The 20,433-nt window shown below is 43.4% G+C and overlaps 1 protein-coding gene across 3 annotated transcripts; it reads left to right on the top strand.

The window, feature by feature from the left end:
- The first annotated feature begins 33 nt into the window (after positions 1-33).
- Positions 34-18,656, top strand: rffl (ring finger and FYVE-like domain containing E3 ubiquitin protein ligase). Of its 3 annotated transcripts, none has more exons than XM_041240990.1 (7): positions 34-254; positions 8,424-8,608; positions 10,751-11,095; positions 12,037-12,132; positions 14,302-14,512; positions 16,076-16,099; positions 16,354-18,656. In XM_041240990.1, exons 2-7 carry the CDS (start codon positions 8,432-8,434, stop codon positions 16,533-16,535), a joined length of 1,035 nt encoding a protein of 344 aa, XP_041096924.1. In that variant the 5' UTR covers positions 34-254; positions 8,424-8,431; the 3' UTR covers positions 16,536-18,656. The 3 variants fall into 3 exon arrangements, with proteins under 3 accessions (XP_041096924.1, XP_041096923.1, XP_041096925.1); XM_041240989.1 differs by having other exon boundaries at positions 8,421-8,608; XM_041240991.1 differs by lacking the exon at positions 12,037-12,132 and having other exon boundaries at positions 37-254; positions 8,421-8,608.
- The last annotated feature ends 1,777 nt before the right edge of the window (positions 18,657-20,433 follow it).

The raw sequence follows: 20,433 nt of genomic DNA, 5'->3' as shown, positions 1-20,433 counted from the left end.
CTGAGAAGGGGTATCTGCGTGCGCGTTCCTGTGGCCTAAGAGGAGGTATCTGCGTGCGCGCTCCCGTCGCCACGGTAATGGCCAGTTGAGAAGGGATCGATCAGGGCAGCTTGGCATCTGTTTCCTTGCTTCCTGCATTTGTCGTTGTCAGCTTAAACAAAGCGTCTCCCAACGCATGTGGGAGTGTTAGATGTGCTCAGGGTTGCTTGCTTTGGATAAACTACACTCACGCCGTTGACGATCTTCAGTGGACGGTAAAAGCATTTAATTATTATTATTATTGTTTTTTTTATATACATGTTTGTGATTGTTTTGAATTGCCCTCACGCTGTCGCTGGGAGTTCCCGGTAATGTGTTGACCCAGTCTGGCTAGTTTGACAGGTGTTCCGATGCCTAGGGCAGGAATCTAAATGTTTTCGTTACTTTTTTTCGAAGGATCAGTGCACACTTACAGTATTTCTGAAGATCTAGCTAATAAAGTGTGTGTGACACGAATCCACCAACCCGAAGCAGACCGTACTTAATAAACAGTACTGATCGGAGTAAGGGTGTTTTCTGTACCTGTACATGCAACTGGTTACGTCTAGTAATAGACCATTTTAGCAGATGCACCGTATAAAAATACACTGCCTCTGTACCTCATTTGAAAATATATTGTAGTTTAACTTCAGTGCTGTTTCGCTGGCACCTTTTATAATAGCATCAACAGATGGGTTAGTCTGGAAAGTTAAGAGGTTTGGCAAAGTTGCTTCGATCTCTTTGATTAAAACGACAGAGGAATCCACGAGTGCACTAAAGAGTCGTGACATTGTGACTCGACAGGGTGGATGGCGTGAATAGATTGTACTCCTCAGAAATGCACGCTGCCCCGCTGCTGTTCTGTTTTATTCATGACCGAGTTGTTTCACACCAGCCGCCGCTGTGTTAGCCCTTGGGTAACGCCATGCCCTCGTGTATTTCATTCACGTTATTCGGTTTTTGTTAATCCATTAACGCGAGTAGGTTAGCGTTTGCCTGGGCAAAGTAAAGGCGCGTTTTCACACGCAGCGGCTACATTCTCAATGTTATATTTTCAGCGCTAGTTTGAAGTGCTTGGGTAGAGTAAGTAATTAGAGAAATGTTTCACACGTATATTAAAATATACGGCAGAACTGCGCAATTCCAGCGGCTAAAACAGCTCGCACGATTCCAGAATACTTGCCAAAATTAATCACACCGCGTCCCCACAAACCCGTGTTCAATATCAGCCTCTATGAATGTGTTCATGCATTTAATTAAACAGGAAGCAGACCAAAGCCTCGTTCACAACAGTGTCCTGGCAATAGGACTGATGGCAGACAGCGGTGTAGTGACACGTCATGTGTATGGGAATACATTTAATCGTGGTCAGTTATCATGTGACACTGTGCAATTGAATGAGATGACTTGCTCAGGTCTCTGCGTGAGGATGACTGGATAGTGTGACATCATCGAATAGCAAACTGGACTATTTTAGTTTGGGCTCTCCAGCAGTCTGGAACTCGCCATTGCAGTCTTACCCCTACAGTCTCATTAGCTATAATCAGCAGGGGACGGTGCATTTAAACACTACCCCAGATAGGCGTTGTTTCTAGGCATACGTTTACAAACGAAGCATTGACACTGTCATTACTGTTAGTGGAATAAACCAAGTGTTTTAGCAGTTAACTGGGTAATAGAATATATGATTGGTGCTAATATTACACCCAGTCTGAATGGTGTTTCATTCCGTATTCCAACTCTAGGACCATTTACAACCAAGCAGGCTCGTGCCGAGTACGTATTTAAATCTTTGTCCTGTGTCTGCCCCAGCACTTTTACACTGAAGTAAAGATAAATCGCATCCAAGTTTCATCATCATCTCGTCTTGTTTTGAAATAAACACCTGCTTCTGAATGTACAGGGACGCGCCACATGACACACCTCCTGATACTGAAAATGAATCTAAAATTCCCTTCATGAAGATATTTGCATGTGTCAGTGTTTGTTACCTTGACGACTTCAGTTCCATGCCTAGGGCATAAGCCAATATCTGGCAACACTTGGATAACTGAATCTAATATTTACTGTACAGTACTGTACCTGCACTGATAACTCCAGTAGACAAAGGTGGCTCACCAGGGCAAAACAGCTGCACTGCAGAGAACAGGATTAATGGAAATAGAAGCACTGCAGGAGTTTGAATATGGTAACTCCCAACATTAGCTGTGAACAGATGCTCAAAGAACTGCTTACCTAACAGTAAGCAGGCCTTGTTGACTGTCCAGTTTACATTACGCAGCATGACGTTAGGTATTGCTTCATTTGGGGAAGAATCAGTGAGCGCTGACTGATCAGCTGGGCTTTTACAGAATTTTATGGAGATCCTGAAAATCTGCCATATACTGGATTAACTGTCCCAAAACCGTTCCAAGGAGAATGGCTTCACTTCAAAGCCTAAAACTGAGGGAACATGAAGCCACTGTTTGGCTTGGAACTTGGTTTCAGGAGGCGAGGTTTTAGGCCACTGCACGGCACACCAGGGGAGATTTGGGGTTTGAAACAGCAAAGTTGCCTCAAACTAGGTCTCATAGAACCAGGTTGCAAGCCACTGTTCCTGAAAAAGTGACCTTGTGTTCCTCAGCTTTACCCCTTCAGCTAGACGGCTTACTTGCCAGACAACACACTGTCTGGATTTAAGAGGCGTATTATACAGTGTCAGTCACAGTGTTTCAGCTCCAGGGTGCACAGAGTCAGTCAGTGTACTGAAAACAAACCAAAAATCAATTAAACAGGACAACAGCGTGCATTTAAACACCACCCCAGGTAGGTGAACAAGTTATTCAATTATGTTGCAAGGCATATGTTTACAAACTAAATATTGACACTGTAATCATTATTGGTGTAATAAACAAAGGGGTAGATATACTGAGATGGGCCAGTCGCAGTGCAAACATATCGTAATTTGCATTCTCGCAAAGTGCACATTTTGCCGTCTGACCTGGCCTGAGCACCCCCTGAATGCCATTCAGCCCCGGGCCTCCTCAGGCAGAGACTGACAGTTGTGCCGAAGAGGGCGGTGGGTTTGTGTGGCGGCTGTGCGCTCCCAGGTTGTCAGAGGAGGGCTGCCCTGTTGATTTGGACTCTGCACCAGCAGGGCCAGCGTGCTGACACTAAATCTGGTTTAGCTTTTAACTAGCTGGAAACGCTGCTTGCACACGTCAACCTTTTATTAGAAATCTGATTTCCTTTTACTGCATGTGATGCTGATCAAGGTGGTTGAGTGTTTGAGTCCAGTTTTAGATTGGACTCTCATTTTTGGTTACAAGTTGCATGACTGTAAACCAACGTTAATCTTTTTTACTTAAAACCTCTGTCCTGAGGCACTACCCACAAGTAACTTTGGAGGTGTGTGTTTACTGTATACTTCTCTTAACAGTGTGATGCCCATTTATTTCACCACAGTACTACATTATAAGTGAACTTCATCTGCAGCTGACATTAGGACCCCAGTAGTGCATCACAATCACTGTCTTAATGCATTCTGTACAGGAAGTGTACTTCTGCAGCAGTGTGGGCAGGATAATGGAGTAATCTTTCCCATACAGCTGTAGTGGTGTGCAGTGTGGAAAGAGTTACAGCAGAGTCGTACTTTCTCTGATAGACGTTCATGCAGAAGCCCAGGCTGAGCGGTACTGAGACACACTAATCAGCTTTCTGTCCAGCGCTCAATGGATGACATCAGGCTATCTTTAGCCCAGGTGAATCATTATGCTCTGCTGGACTCAGCAACAACAGCATTAGCTGAACAGAAGGGCAAAGTTTGCACAGAAGGGGAAATTTGCTTCATTTTACAGCAGGGTTATTATCGCCACTGTACTGCTAAACTCCTCCCTGTGATCAGGCTCTGTCCAATCGCAGCGCTCAACACAGCTGATCACAGTAGAGCTGTTCAGTAGTCTTACAGCTACGCCCTTTCACCGAGATGCCCGATGCGGTTCTGTCCAACCATCGAGGCGGCCCATCCCTGTGAAGACGTACCACCGACCTTACTTTGCGCCCTTCCAGGTCAGGAGGTAGATATACAGTTCAGATTCCTTCTCTCCCTTTCACAGGCTCCCATTGCAGAGCAGTTTAATCCAGTCCTGGTTTTGCTGTCAGTTTAATAAGACTCACCTGTACACTGTGGCTAATCAAGCTTGTATTAAAACCTGGAATGGGTGAAACCGCTATGCAATAGGATTTTCCATCCCTGGATTTGGTATTTAGTTGTATCCTCACAGCTGAGAGAGAGTGCGCAGTCATGTTCGTTTTGTGAGTGTTCAGCAACAATCCACTCAAGCACAAACGGTCAAAGGTTGAATCTTCCCTGTAGTAATCGCTATGGCTTCAAGGCCTTTCTTATTTAAATAGAAACCTCTCCACCTGCCTGGCTGCATGGGGTACCTTCCCATCTCTGAGAGCCACAGGCTTTATTATTCAGAATACACTGCAGGGAAAACTACAGCACAATACTGGCCACACGTTGCTTGTGACCGGGTTTGGGGAGAATGGGGGGGGTCGTCTTGGCTGATACCAGATGTCCTGGGAGCCCCGATGACAACAGACTGTAACCCAATCTGCAAGCCAAGGCGAGGCTTTTTGAGTTTGGGCTGAAAAGGGGGAGGTCTCGGTTGACTGAATCAAGTCGATGAGTGTCATGATGAGGTCACTGCTGTCCTTTCGAGTTTTAGAGGTCGCGCTTGTATTGCATTTCGTAATGTAGCTAATTGCAACATATTTCAAGACACTACCTTAAACATACTGTCTACAATATTTTCTCGGTGGGGAGGAAGAATGCCCTGCCTGCTGTACCTACCTAATTAACTTTGGAGAGTTGGGCTACTGGAAACACATATTATAGTTCAGGTCGGGCCCCCCTGGGATGGATAAAAGCTTTGATTCTGCTCAGTGTCCTAGCCACCAGGATTATGGGGGGCTGACAAGTAATACCCCCGTGTAACGACATTTCAATTAGCTGGTTGGTGCAGTCCTATTGCTTCCTCTCGACCAACCACGTCAGACTAAAGGGGTCATCCCATTTTAGGTTACCCCGAGTGGGGACCCCCAATTCTAATGGAAACCCTGAGAATTACTGATTCCCTTGGTTTATTTAAACGAAACGTCCTTAAGTTTCTACGAAACATTGAGGCATCAGTGTCAATAACTCCGTAGTAACGCGACTTGCACAGGTACACTGGAGACGAATTGTCAAGTGATCACTACTCCTTCCTTCCTAACTGATTGTCGTGTAAAAGGGGGCCCAGGGCCCGCATATTAGTCACCAAGGCAGTTACAGTGACCTTTTTCACTTTTTTTTTTTTTTTTTGCATGCGTTCAGCAGAAGCCTTGCTCTGATGTTACGAACACAGGTCTTTTTGTTAACTCTGCAGCACAGGCATGTCAGGCTGAGCCAATGCATTGGTTATGTTGACCTAAGAAGAATAGAGAGCTCTTTGTCCCTGTTTTGTCCATTGCTGTTCAGACTGTGCATTGTACCAGCCTGTTTTTTTTATTGCAGAAGCTTGCATTGTCACTGCAGAGTTGTGCTGTGTTGTGAATGGGTTTACAGTAGCCCTACAGCTAAGTTTGTTTGGGCAGGGAACACGAGGAGGCTTGTGGGTTGGGTCACCGAATGAAGCTGGCACAGAGTGGAGAGGCTCTCGTGTTTTACTGCAGTACGAGATTGTTTTTAAAGGAGTAATGACAAAGGATTTAAAAAAGAAAACCTATTTTCTTACCCATCCTAAGCAAAACAACTTCCCTTTTGTTTTAAGCTTAAAGTTTCTGCTAGGCACCTAATAGCTGTTGAAGCTGGCGCTGTCTTTACAGTGTCAGGGCTGGCTGAGCTAGCTGGCTGCAATGCTGGGTTAGGAGTAGCAGATAGCGGTTTGGCTATGTGAGAATCTGGGAAAAGACAGCATTCTCTTTGGAAAGGCACTGGAAACAACGTGAGCTCTGTTACAGGAGCAAAACACCTTGTTTGATCAGGAAACACTGGTGTCTGCACATCTAATATTTCCACCAGATATAACAAAGTTCTGGAGCACTTCATTGAATGTCTGAGCCAAAAGGGTCACTGTACCTTGACCTGAAAGTTGTAAAACCAGGTGATTTTTTTTCCTGAAGCTTTTCTAAAACACTGGTATTCTGCGTCATGGGTGTAACGTTGCTGATCGAAGCTTGTTTCCACTGTCGGATGCTATCAAAAGTTACTGTCGCCTCCCATCCCGTTGATCCAGTTCAAGATGACCTATTGAAGAGCAAATATAGACTGTTATTGTTCTAAATGAAGCTCTGCAGTTCAGTCTGTATTGCATGAGAAGTGATGAGTTTGCTGTTCTGGGATCTCAGTGTGTGTGTCTCTGCCGGTGCTCTGCTACCATTTCTGTGCATAAAAATAAAAATGAAAACCCGTTCATGTGACTGATCAGGTCAATTTTAAATTGAAAGTAAACTATAGTGCAGCTGGAGTGAATGATATAGAGGGGGCGTGCAACTAGTGCACAGAACCTGTATTGAACTGGAAGAGAGGCCAGGCCTAAATGATCCACAGGCGTTGTGCAGTCAGGAGATCATGCACTCTGAGACTACAGTGTGCTTCTAGAATCGCATCCTGGACTGTGTCCACTCATACGACCGTGCTCCCTTTGTACGCCCGGCAGTCGCAGGTATCCCCCAATTCTGAGAATATGTTTGCATAACTTCATTTTGATCACGCAAAGCGTTTTCTTTAAGTTTTGTAGTGGCTGAATTAGAAAAGCATATTTAAAAAACAACAAAAAAAAAAACATGCATTTGATTGTAATTAACTCATGGTTCTTTTAAGCAGTATCTGAATCACAGCTCCACTGTAGTTTAATGCTATGGCAGGCGTTTACTCAGTGTATCCCAGTTTATCCTCATCAAGCTACAAACGTAATAGAATAGCCCCCATTAGCGATAAGCCGGAGCGTTTTAAACCAATCTGCAAGTCTCCAGTCTCCCGACCGGTGACACTTTAATCTGCCTCTGCAAATAACCCTAATGGGACTCTCAAGGATATGAGTTTATCCATTACAGTCTCAGTCACCGGGGTTTGACAGCAGTCAAGAGTTTAGTGTGACAGGCGGCAGGAAAACACTTGAGGAAAGTTCTCTGAAGAGCAATGAAACAAGAGAATGCCGCGAAGCCGGCAAGAACCGCCTTTGATACAAGTCTGTCTGATTGTGGAAACAAGCTGCAAAACATGTGGCTGACGAGGGTATCTCTGCGAGCTGGAGGAACAAGCCATTTCCATCTGCTTTGTAAATAATTTCAACAAAATGTACTGTTCTGCACTGCCTGCGTAAAAACCTTTTGTAGAAAAAAGAGAGTCACAAAATATGTTGCCTTTTATACAAAAATATAATTCCTGGGTATCGTCTGGGTTATTGTCACTACACTTTTCCGTACCCTTCCTTGCACCCCTCGTTGACTGTCCAGTTTGTTTACAGTTGGTGGTTTCAGATGCAGGCGTGCAATGCTGTTTGCCTCTCTGTGTCACTCTGTGGACTAAGCCGACAAGTCCCTGCTTCTACCAGCAGCAGCTGGAGCTCATTGCACTTGTTTTTCCTATCAGAAAGTCTGCACTTGCCCTAGCTGTGAAAGCAGGAGAAGTTACAACTCGCATAAATAAAACCCATTTAGTGACCCTTGGGCTGCATTAAAACAAACAGAGCATGCCAGGAAATTACTTGGAGCCTTGTGCAATCACTACATCTTTCTGCTAGTTCTAAACAGAATATGTTCAGCACGAAATGCCCTTCTGGAAGTAGGACTAAAAGTAATAATCTGTGCGTAAGAGATGGGCGTTTGTGTTTTATTTAAAAAGAAGTATTGGTAACCATGTGGTTTCTTCTGCATCCAGAGCATCACACTGTGTGCTTTCTGGATACAAATGAAAAAAACATGCAAATGAAGCACAGATACTTCTGATCTTCACTTTGATCATCTGGTGAAGACCTAATCACAAAGTACATTCAGGACTGTACATTTATGTAAAGAGTCGCTTGTCCAAGTGGAATGAAATTTGGTTAGGGTATTGTTTGGCACAAGTTATTGAGAGTATCATAAAGGAGATGCATGCCTGCCTTGCAGTACCCTGTATGCACACTTGCATTGTTCCTTGCAGCTATAGCAACAGTAGTCAATTGGCTCTGATATACAGACCACGAGGATGGGTCTGGCCATGGAGGGGGGTGGCTGAGCAGTCTGGTTTTGTGGGTGCGGAGCTGGGGGGGGTGGCTGAGCAGTCTGGTTTTGTGGGTGCGGAGCAGGGGGGTGGCTCAGCAGTCTGGTTTTGTGGGTGCGGAGCAGGGGTGTGGCTGTCGCTCTTCTAACGCTGTTACGCTCTTGTATTTCAGCAGGCTCCTCGATGTGGGCCTCCTGCTGTAACTGGCTGTGTCTGGACACACAGCCCTTGGAGGAGGAGAGGAGGGGCAGCCAGCGGCAGGCCTACACCAACTCAGGGTTCAGAGCCTCCCCTCCGCGCCCTGCCCCGGAGCACACCTGCAAAGCCTGTGGGAGCCAGTTCAGCACCATCTCCAGGAAGGTAGGCTTACCAGTCTGGTCCGAGAGGAAAGCCTCACTTAGCTGATTAAAGGGTAATGGCATTACCGTGGTGTGTTACGAGATAATAATGGAACTTACGCAGGATTGCATGAAAAGTTTCTGCTCAGTTTGTGTTGTGTAACTGGCTGCACAGCTTCGCTCTGCAGGTCCCTGAGCGCAGTATGGGAGATTGCACTTCTTGTTCGCCTGATTGTGGAAACAGGTTGTTAATTGATTTGTGGTTGTTAAGGGCGTCCCTGTGAACCACAAGAATGAGATCTCATATTTCCTCCTGCTTTGTAAATGTACTCTGCTGTACAGCCTGCAAAAATATGTGTTTTCAGAAAGCCTGCAGAGTCCCAAAATGATGCCACATGTTATATAAAAATATTTCTTGGTATCATTTGGGTTACACGTCTGGGTTATTGTCAGTTCACTTTTCCATTCTGTGCACCCCTTGTTGGCTGTCCAGTTTGTTTACGGTAGGTTGTTTTAAATGCTGGCGTACAAACCTTTGTCACGCCAAGCCGACATGTCCCTGCCTTTGCTTTAGGTTACTTATATCTGTAATACAAGGAAATACTGTGAAAATGGTATTAAACAGCTTTTAAAAAGATTTTTTAAATAGTAGTATTTATAATGCATGTAATTGGGATAGCGCTGGGATACAGGAAAGAAATTTTCCTTTTTTGTATTATTTTATATCTTTTTTAGTTATTCATTAGATCTTTTACTTTCATGTATTAGTTCCCTATATCTTTGTATATTTGGCTTTCAAAATATATTCGAGAAGCACTATGTGTAATTCTTTGCCTGGGCATGTGCCAGCCAACCACTTTTTGTTTCTGAAAGGTTGGCAAGTACCCTGTGTGTCTAACCAGGAAATTGAATGTTGTGAGTCACAGTTACAGTGTGCGTTCAGAAAGCAAGAACACAAAGGGCAAAGCAAACGAAGAAAAAACAAAGGCGTCCGACAAAACAGCTCTGTGAATACAGTACAGATAGCAGCTCACCAAGTAATCTGCCACGGATTATCATTTCAAAATAAAAGTTGAAGAGATATATATATATCTGTATTGATGTAAACATGAGATGAATTCAGTGTTCTTGATTAAATTGACATAATTTTGCTACAGTGTACTTCAGTGAAATGAATGCTGGATTACTCAGTACAGTATAATAAACTGGTATATATAAATAGTGCTGAAACGGTTTTAACGTTACGTGAAAGTTCAATAATCTGACCAGACTGGTTCTCAGTCATGCGTTCCTCCCCTTGAGGACTTGAGTTGTGCGCCAGTAATGACGACTGGCTTTCTCCGCTCACTAAAGTTCATAAAAAGGATTAGCCACTGGTGATACAAAAATAGAAAAGCCAGAGAAAGCCCTGGCGCAAAGTACTGTACCCAGCTCACCTCTCATCAGCTAGATCAACTACTTTACAAGCATGCAAGCAGCTCATTCTTTCTGGCAGTGGAGGGGGTGGGAAATCACGAGGACGGTTTTAGTGTTGTTTTGTGGTGACATTCCAAAGCAAACCTTTCAATAGAACAATGGAAAGGAGTCACTGGCACACTGGCTGCATTCACTGCTCTTCATTTTCCCCGGCAGACAAAAAGTGAAATGCTTTCAGTAGATAAGACTCTCTCATTGAACCAGGCTATTGTGTGTCTGTTCACGCTGCAAAGATGAATTATTGATGCCGGGCAGCTGAGGGGCACAGAGATATTAGACGGGCATGCGTCAAACGCAAAACATGAATCACATGAGCCACGAAGAGCTGGGACTGTAGATCAAATGGCAAAGAGAATGTTCTACCCATTGCCCTTGCACTGAGCCACCACACTCATATTTAGTAATTCAGGTGTGTGTGTGTGTGTGTGTGTGAATGCTGACTTTTTCACTGTCATTTCTATTAGGGGATTTTTCATTTAAGACTTGAAAAGTTAAGTAATGTCAAATAATGATTTAAAAGGATTTAAGCAAAGTGACAAATTACCTGAACGCGTTTTGCATAGATTACAAAAAGCCGAACAGACAAAAAAACCAGACAACACAATTGAGAACCTTCCCCTTCCATGACTGTAGTCCTGCCAGCTGATCTGTTTTCTCTCTCTCTCTCTCTGTCCACCCCTGCTGGCAGCACGTGTGCATGGACTGTAAGAAGAGTTTCTGCGCTGGCTGCTCGGTGCAGCCTGCCCTGAGCCCCCGCATGTGCCTCAGCTGCCAGCGGTGCCGCGGCACGGCGTTCTTGCGCACCGAGCTCATGAAGCTCAAGGTGAAGGAGCTGCGGGACTACCTGCACCTGCACGAGGTCTCCACAGAGCTGTGCCGCGAGAAGGAGGACCTGGTGGAGCTGGTCCTGGGGCAGCACACTCCGCCCGCCAGCCAGGCGCCCAACCCCCCTGCCACCGGGGCCACCTTACAGGGGGGCCCTCACCCCTACACAGAGCCTGCTGCGGAGCCACTGGCTGAGGAAGGCCAGCAGGTAGGCTGCCCCCTTTCCTCTCCTACTGTGTTCATGAAATGTCACCTCATGCATCGTTATACCCAAAGGGGGGGATGCTGTATGCCATACATACCGTTTTCTGTTCTGCAATACAGTATCCTGTGACCTGAGTGTCATAATGTGGGGCTGTATAGTGGTGTCAGTAATCACGTCTGCAGTTTTTCAATTAAAAAAAAAACACAAAACAAATACAAAACTGCCTTTAAGAATGCAGACTTTAAAATTATTGGACTATGTGGCGGTTAGCTAAGATATTCAGGTTTGCACGTGTGTCTGTCTCTCTGTCCGTCTGTCTTTTTGTCTGTAATTCTCTTCACTTCTAAGCAAACCTGATATATGTCAGTTTTGGGTGGTACAGAAAATAAAATCCCTTTCCACGACCTGGTAATGTGCAAGCCAACGTGTGCCAAGACCTGCCAAGATACACGTGTAGCCGAATCTAGCGAGTCTTCTGCTTGTTTGGGGAGTGATAGCCTTTCTATCATGTACTGCCTGTGTTCAGTTTAGTTCCATTCTCTCTGCTTGCCTGCTTGCTTGCCCTGTTGTGTATTTTTGTATAGCTCGGTTATATGCATCACACTCTACATGTACCTTATCAAATACAAACTTCTACCATAGTGGACCCTGTAGCCTCATTTTGTTTCATTATATTTATTTAATCCCCAGTACCTCTGTATATTACTGTACTCCTAACCTATCTGTGTCTCTCACAGTCCTCTTCTGTATGGCAGTTTCTTGCATGAGAAAAGGTTATGTTACCATGTCTTCATTTCCACCTGCGGGACTGACCTGCACAGCGTGCTAGACTGAATATTTTATGAGCAGAGCAGGGCTCACGTTCTCATCCTTGATCAGCACTAGCGTGTGAGCAGCACCCAGGGTGCTTGTTAACTCACTGTCAGTGTTGAATGTCACTCTAGAACCTGACTGCAGCGATTCCTCCCAGCCAAGAGGGGGAGACACCTGCCGCTGGGAGTGGCGCAGAGGCACAGGAGCAGGAGGAGGGGGAGACACAGGTACGGCAGGGCAGAGAGTTTGCACCTCCAGCACTTGTTTTTTCCAGTAGCTCGATGAAACGACACCCACAAGCTTTCGTCTGTACTTTTTATAATTCAGAGTAATTCTTAGGCAGCACCTCATCCATGTCAACTGCTGTGTCTTTGAAATGTTTTTCTTGTCTGCACGCCTTGTTCTGTCATCACTAAATTACAGTGGATTTTAGCCAAGTTGTTGCTGTACTGTACACCATGAACACAACGTATCTGAATTATAGAGCCTTCTGCAGAAGCACAGTCAGAACTAGTGTTTTATTGCTCCCTGTGTCAACAAGGGCATGAACAGATTTTTCATTCAACAAAACATCACACAGTTGTTGAGTAATCTGAGAAGCTATACCAGCAGACAGGACCAGGAATCTAAAGCAAAAATGAATCTATAACATTGTCTGTAACATCAGAAATGACCCACAAAAATGAGTCTATAACATTGTCTGTAACAGAGGCTCCCAAGTTTGGTCCTCTGGGACCCCTGTGTCTTCTTAAACCGTTAACTGTGAAATTGTAGAAGTAACTTGAAATCTGTAACCTGTTAGGAGCTGAGAACTGTTAAAAAGGTCTAACTAAGTTAATTGTTAGTTCAGTTAAGAGTTTCATGATTGAGAGCTCAGTTGGAATGAAATCCAGCAGACACAGGGGTCCCCGAGCACTGGTCTATAATATCAGAAATGGCTCTGAGATCTTAGGATGTGCGGTGTGTTGAATACGCCCTGAATAGCACTAGCTGTGTTAACGCTGCCCCCCCCCCCATGCAAAGTGCTGATGATGGGTGTGAAACCAGTCACGAAAGATTTTCATTTATTCAGCAGTATACTGTCTGGATTCGAGATCACTTAAGTGAATCCAGGTGTTTTAGACCTAATGGGGCCAAGGAGCTGCTACGTACAGCTATTGCCAAAAGTTTAGCATCACCTATAGAATTAACTCATTTTGTACCCTAAAGTCAAATGCAACCTGCTGACTAATGTTACATTAACATATTGAATTACAGGCCGCTTTGTAGTTTTCCATATACTTAATGAAAAACTGACAAATGTGACATTTCGAAATCTGACGCAAAGTACTGTACGACTGTTATGGCTTCCGGTAGACTTTTGCAGTCTAATTTTGTAGTTTTTTGATGACTTGGCGTTAAATAAAAGATCTAAATTAAGTTCAAAAAGGTTTTTTTTTTGTTTCTTTTATGTCTCAATCCTAGAATTCTAGGTGATGCAAAATGTTTGGCCACAGTTGTAGATCCTAAGTTGTGGAGCTGTGCTGTTTGTTTTTTCTGTCCCAGACTTTGCAGTGGAGTGAATCTTTAGTGAGCCTGGCTCTGTGTCTGCAAGCTTTCACACTGGGGTCCCTCTAGCCATGCCTGAAGGCCTTTCCTAACAGTACTTACTCTCGCTGCCTCCCGCTGTGCTGTAAGCAAAATTATTTAGAAACAGACGCTATTGTTTGGGTCAATAATCAACTAGTAGATTTGTACCAAAGTTTGAACGTCACGTGACTGATCATTCTGTGTAAGTAATAAAAGCCCCTCTCAACCGCAGTCCGTTTTTTTTATTTGAGGTCAGAATTCTGTGAGAGATGGGCAGTGCACTGCTGATTTCTCACTCACTTTTTCTGTTGTCCATCGAATTCTGAATTCTTAGATTTCAGTGCTTTTGAAATCTAAGAATCTGCAAAGAGATGAACTCAACTTGCCTCAAGTGAAGGTTTGTCCTCCCTGGCTCTGTACAAGACAGTGCCCCCTGGTGTACAGAGAAAACAGCTTCAAATGACACTTCATTGTGTTTGTGTGGTGCTTTCTTATGATTTCTGCAATCGTTTGCTAGCTTTCTCCCCTACAATTAGCTGTATAGCTTTTATGAAAAGTTAATACCAATTTTGTAGTCATAAGGCTCTGTACAAAATATTATTGAATCCTCTTTCTAGAAACCAAATAAAGATGATGCTAATCATAACCAAGGGCCTTCTTCTAGTGCACGAAACGTTCATCTGTTTAAAGTTTCAGCTTGCAATTCTGATTGAGGGTTTTGAAGTTCTGGATCATAAGTAAAAGTAAATGGCAGGTCTGTGTTGAGCCGGTTTGAAAGTGACCCGGGTGTTGCGCACTCGCCTCTCATTGCTCCCCCCCTTTCCCAGTCCTCAGATACAGAGGAGCCCCTCCCCCCGGGCCGCCGCGCCTCGCTGTCCGATCTCAAGGAGCTGGAGGACATCGACGCTCTCACCGTGAGGCAGCTGAAGGAGATTCTGGCACGCAACTTCGTCAACTACAAGGGCTGCTGTGAGAAGTGGGAGCTCATGGAAAGGGTGACCAGGCTTTACAATGAGCAGAAGGAGCTGCAGGACTTGGGTAAGGTTAAGACACAGAGCCGTGGTCGAACTGTAACAAAAACAAAAGGGGGGCAAGTGTATTGGAACGCCTCAAGATGTGTCATTTATATCCGTTATATACCTACCTGCATGAAAACCTCTGGCTGTTTGAATTTCAATTTGCGGTCAGTAATCGGTGATAGAGGAACAATAGGCACTCGTGTGAAAATGTTAGACCACTTTGTGCTTTAATTAGGCATCTTAAACAACTTTTAAAAAGTCTCATGCATTTTACTATTTGTGGCTATGTGTTCCTTTTCTCTTACTATTTTAAATTCATTGCGTGGGTGGTCTATTCAAGTCATCAGTTAAATTAGACAATCACCAAGTCTATTTTGACTATTTCCAAGATGTTCAGTTCCAGTGGTTTGATTCATGTGCACAACAAATCATCACAGAAGCAGTGGGGTGTTCTACATGTGCACACTGCTGTATTATATACAGAAGCAATGGGGTGTTCTACATGTGCACACTGCTGTATTATATACAGAAGCAATGGGGTGATCTACATGTGCACACTGCTGTATTATATACAGAAGCAATGGGGTGTTCTAATACATGTTCAGTTGTATTATATACAGAAGCAATGGGGTGATCTACATGTGCACACTGCTGTATTATATACAGAAGCAATGGGGTGTTCTTCTACATGTGCACACTACAGAAGCAATGGGGTGTTCTAATACATGTGCACACTGCTGTATTATATACAGAAGCAATGGGGTGTTCTAATGTTTATTTATGCGTGTGACGACATAATTGATATGTGTTCAATTCACCACAAGATGTACGTGGGGTGTTCTAATACATGTGCACACTGCTGTATTATATACAGAAGCAATGGGGTGTTCTGCATGTGCACACTGCTGTATTATATACACAAGCAATGGGGTGTTCTACATGTGCACACTGCTGTATTATATACACAAGCAATGGGGTGTTCTACATGTGCACACTGCTGCTGTAATGGGGTGTTCTAATACATGTGCACACTGCTGTATTATATACAGAAGCAATGGGGTGTTCTACATGTGCACACTGCTGTATTATATACAGAAGCAATGGGGTGTTCTAATTATATACAGAAGCAATGGGGTGTTCTACACATGTGCACACTGCTGTATTATATACACAAGCAATGGGGTGTTCTAATACATGTTGTATTATATACAGAAGCAATGGGGTGTTCTACATGTGCACACTGCTGTATTATATACAGAAGCAATGGGGTGATCTACATGTGCACACTGCTGTATTATATACACAAGCAATGGGGTGTTCTACATGTGCACACTGCTGTATTATATACAGAAGCAATGGGGTGTTCTACATGTGCACACTGCTGTATTATATACAGAAGCAATGGGGTGTTCTACATGTGCACACTGCTGTACGTTCAGCTAGTGCCTTTATTAATGTTACCAATGGACTCGCTGTTATTTATCATCACTGTGTATATTTGCATATTTGTATGCCTGTTTGTAAATGAAAAACATTTATTAATTTGGTATTTTTCTTTCTGTTTTGTTTGTTTTATTTTCAGTTGCAAGTAATGGAACTAACCGTGGTAAGTTTCAGCTGTGTTGCTTTGAACACCAGATTGATCTGTTTTTATTTGTATTTAAACTAACAAAATAATGTATTGTAATTTTAGTTTGTTCAAATCAAGTAAATATTGCATTAAATAATTCGGATGGTATTACTTGTTTAGGCATGCATCCTCAGCAGGATTACCCTCTATCAGTATCTCTTTGTGAAGCCGTGCCTAACACTGGAGCGTGTAAATGTACTTCAGTCCTAATTTCCCTTCCTCTTCCCCAGACACAGCTCCCCACCCTGGCTCAGAGGAGAACCTGTGTAAAATCTGCATGGACAGTCCCATAGACTGCGTCCTCCTGGAGTGTGGACACATGGTCACCTGCACCAAGTGCGGGAAGCGCATGAGCGAGTGCCCCATCTGCAGGCAGTACGTGGTCAGAGCGGTGCACGTCTTCAAGTCTTGATAGTCAAAGAACAGCCGTGTCAGGACAGCCTTGAAGGAACCGGGAACACCATCTATCCATCTATCCATTGATCGATCTATCCATCCATCCGTCTATCCATCCACCATCTATCTATCGATCTATCTACCTTTGAAAACCAAATGCTTCTCTTCTTTTACAACTGCTTCCATTGGAAAAATACTGGGACTCGGAGGGAGTCTCCCTGTGATGCGTCAGCAGGGATTGAAACTGATTCACTTCTCTGAACAATCCTTCTTCACACCCCCAGATTCTCATGTTTTAATGGAAGAGGAAACTCCCGGGCTGAACTTGCAATCCAGAATTTCTTCTCTTTTTTTTTTTTTTAAGCTCCTTGTCTTCCCTCGGTAGGGGAAGCCCAGGATCAGTTTGGTTTCAGGAACAGAACTTTTGCAATAATGAGTGTTTTTTTAAAGACCAGTTTTTGGTTAGGCTACCCAGGTATAACACAGAGGCGATCCTTTATTTTCTCTCTGTGTTACCTCCTTAAATCAGGCATGCTATCTCCCAGCTGGCCTCGCCCTGAAACATGTGCCTTGACAAAGACTGCTTAACAACACTAACAGGGAATGTCTTAATTCAGTATCAGTAAAGGGGGGCACGATCGTCCAGTCATCCCCTTAAACTCCACATTAGAATCCAAACGATGTTTAGTCATTTCTTTCTTCTTCTTAGTTTATTTGTATTCGTTATTTAAAGTAGCAGTCATGGCTAGTCGTGATCACAATATGTTCTGACTGCTATTCAGAGGGTGGTTTTAAAAAGATTTTGCAGGATCAGATACCAGATAACCTTTGCATTTTACAGTGTTTGCATGCTTAAGCACATAGTCTAACAGAATGAATTGCACAGTGTGCCTTACAGCAGGGAGATCGCTGATTGTGTCGGTGTGTCACTCGCTGAGCACGGGCGTTTCTGTGACAGAGTGCAGTAGAGATTAAACTACAGAGGTCATACAAAACAAAGCCCTCTCGGTGAGGAAGAATGACATACCGTTCCTGCATCTCAGAAAATAGATCTAGATCATCTTGAATATTTAAAGGGTTCTTACTCAGGATACAGCTCAAGAACTTTGTTTTATTTCGTTTTTATTAGTTTGTTTTGCTGCAAGTTAACTTTTTTCAGAACAACGCTTCAGCTGTGCAGGATTGGAATTTAAGGACATACATAACCCAATTGGTATGTGCCCTTACTGGCTCCAGGGAACCAACCGGTGCCTATTTCTTCATTCCATTTCTAATCCAGTATCCTCTATAGAGGCGCCACGTTTTCCTCATCGCTCTCTCGGTGCTAATGCACGTCTGAATTGCATTTGGATCTGTTGATTTTTCGTAATTCAGCAATTGCAATGCTCCTGAACACATGGTGTTGAGTTGAGCTGGGCTGGACCCCCATGTGCCTCAGAATACAAATCTGGACTATCTTGAGTAGATAGTTTTGTTGTGTTTTCACAGGTGAGGCTATTGGCTTCACGTAAGATGCCTTCGAAGTGCGTGCCCTGATGCTCGTATGTGTGGATCGATCCAGCTTTTGTTTTTTAAACTGCTTTTCTATATATGAGGGTGTATGAAAAATGGTCAAAAAACCATCAGCAAACAATTTCACTTTGAGATGTACTCATTAAGAAAGACTATTGATTCATGAGATGTAAATGCTGACTTTGAGTCATGTATATAATGTATATAGAGGGGCAGAGCACACACATGGCTGGTGTTTGCTAACACCATCCAGCCAACCATTTTATTGAAAGGTTACAATGGAGCTGATGGTGAGTGTTTTCAGCCTGCAGTACCAGTGATGCACAGATGTGGATGTACTCTACTCGGGGAGCCTGAAACTTAATCCAGCTTTACTTTTACATACTTGCCTAGCAGTAAAACTTCAGCAGGGAGTCAGCAAAACGTTCACTGGATGGGTCGTTTCTGATGTTAAAAATCTCCACCATCTAATTACTGCTGGGGTGATAACACAGTTTTCTTTTTCTGTATATTTTTATGTACAGATATTCTTATAAAATACATAGAATCCAACACTGCATAGTAGTTCATTTTTTTTAGGAACAGCAGCCTATACTATATATATATCTATATATATATATATATATATATATATATATATATATATATATATATATATATATATATATATATATATATATATATAACCTATACAATATTAACCTATACAAGATAAGCCGCAACTGGACTTATTAGAGCATTTTACTGTACTGGAGAATCGGGGGTTGTACTCTTCATCAGTTCATTTTGTAAAATGACAGACTTTTCCTTATTCCACTAAGCCATACATGTATATACAGTAAACAGTTTATTTCAAGTTTACAGCACTGTATAATGAACACTGATATAAAGGCATGGCTCCAGTCAGAAATCACACCAAGTGAGGGTCTCCGAGAGGCTCATCCAGCGCTGGATGAGTCACCCGGCTTGGACTCTGCTGGTTCGTCTCCGGGCTGTGCAAAGAAGCCGAACTTTGCTGGGGACTCCAAAGGGGGCGTCACGTTGGCTCTGACGCTCCCGGGGTGAGGGATGGGAAACCAGCATGGACTCTTTCTCCTCATCACGCAACAGCGAACCCTACTGGCCAGACGCCGAGCACATTTAGAGTGGATAAAAAGCAGGGCTGATCTCTGTTCTCCGGGATCGGTAGCCCCGCCCGCCTCTGCTCTGGATTGTTCAGTGTAAAAGCGATTCTGGCTTCAGGCTTGTGAGATGAAAGGACGCTCACACGCCCTCAGAACGACTGTGCGGGGACTCGCTGTGGTGAGGAGAAAAAACAGAATGGGGAAAAATAAATACAAATAATAATAATTAGTGTGCATAATAATGAAGTGCTAAGTGAACATCCGCTAGTATCTAGAAATGGCGTGGTGTTTCTGCATGTGGCCGTGCTTTTCTTTGTATTTCTGTGTTGCAGAGAGTGGAGTAAGCCTCCCCAGTCCTTTGAAGGGATAATGCCTGTGATCTGAAGAACCATGTGTACATTTTGTCACGTCTGGTTCATTAATGAAAAAGGATGAGTTCTGGGCTATATCTGATCCACAACAGGCGCAATGCATACAGCTGTTTGGCTAATGCCTGCCTCTGTGTATTTACATTGCAATATCTGTATAAGTTTTACCAAGGAATTTCTCCCATGCTTGAATGTGGCTGTTGTGTAAATGGGGACAGACAGATTTGTCAATGTGTTCCAGTGGCTCCCGAAAGTCTCTTCACCATTGCACACCTGTGAACAGCAAGTCAAGGAAAGAGAAACTCTTTGCAAAACTGCAGAGCAAGAACTGTCCAGGGACAGGCTTTCTGTAAACATACTCTGTGCTGAAAGAGTTACAGCAAGTTTTATTTGAATATTTGTTTTAAATGTCTGACCGAACACGATGAGAAATGCTTCTCTCTCGAATGTAGTAAAACAAGCTTTAATCGCTCTGAAGGGTAAGCGATTAGGATTCAAAGTGAACCTTTTTAAAAAAGTATTTTAGGAGATGTTTTGTGACTCAAATTGATGGAGCCCAGGCCTTTTATTTGCCTCATGGGCAACACTGGAAATTACCAAATGGAAAATTTGGGAAGAATATCATCCTTGTGTTTTTTTTTTTTTATTTTAACTTGAAAGCTCAGCTATGATTCCAAAACGTTTTGGGTTTTTTTTTTTTTTTTTTTTTTAATGTAGGATTCTTTAAGACATGTATAGAATAAACCTAATTCATGTTATTGTTTTGTCTAGATATTGCACTGCCATGGCCAGACTGACACATTGATATGCATGTCTCTGTGATGTGATCTATATGTAAAGTCTGGCTCTTGGGTTCAATCTGTATTCTGCATTGTGCTTTTGTGTTTGGGACATTAACAGACTTTTACTG

Source organism: Polyodon spathula, unplaced genomic scaffold, assembly GCF_017654505.1.
Source record: "Polyodon spathula isolate WHYD16114869_AA unplaced genomic scaffold, ASM1765450v1 scaffolds_732, whole genome shotgun sequence".
Classification (NCBI taxonomy): domain Eukaryota; kingdom Metazoa; phylum Chordata; class Actinopteri; order Acipenseriformes; family Polyodontidae; genus Polyodon; species Polyodon spathula.
Note: the sequence above shows the minus strand (reverse complement) of the source record. Positions and strands in the feature narration are given on the sequence as shown.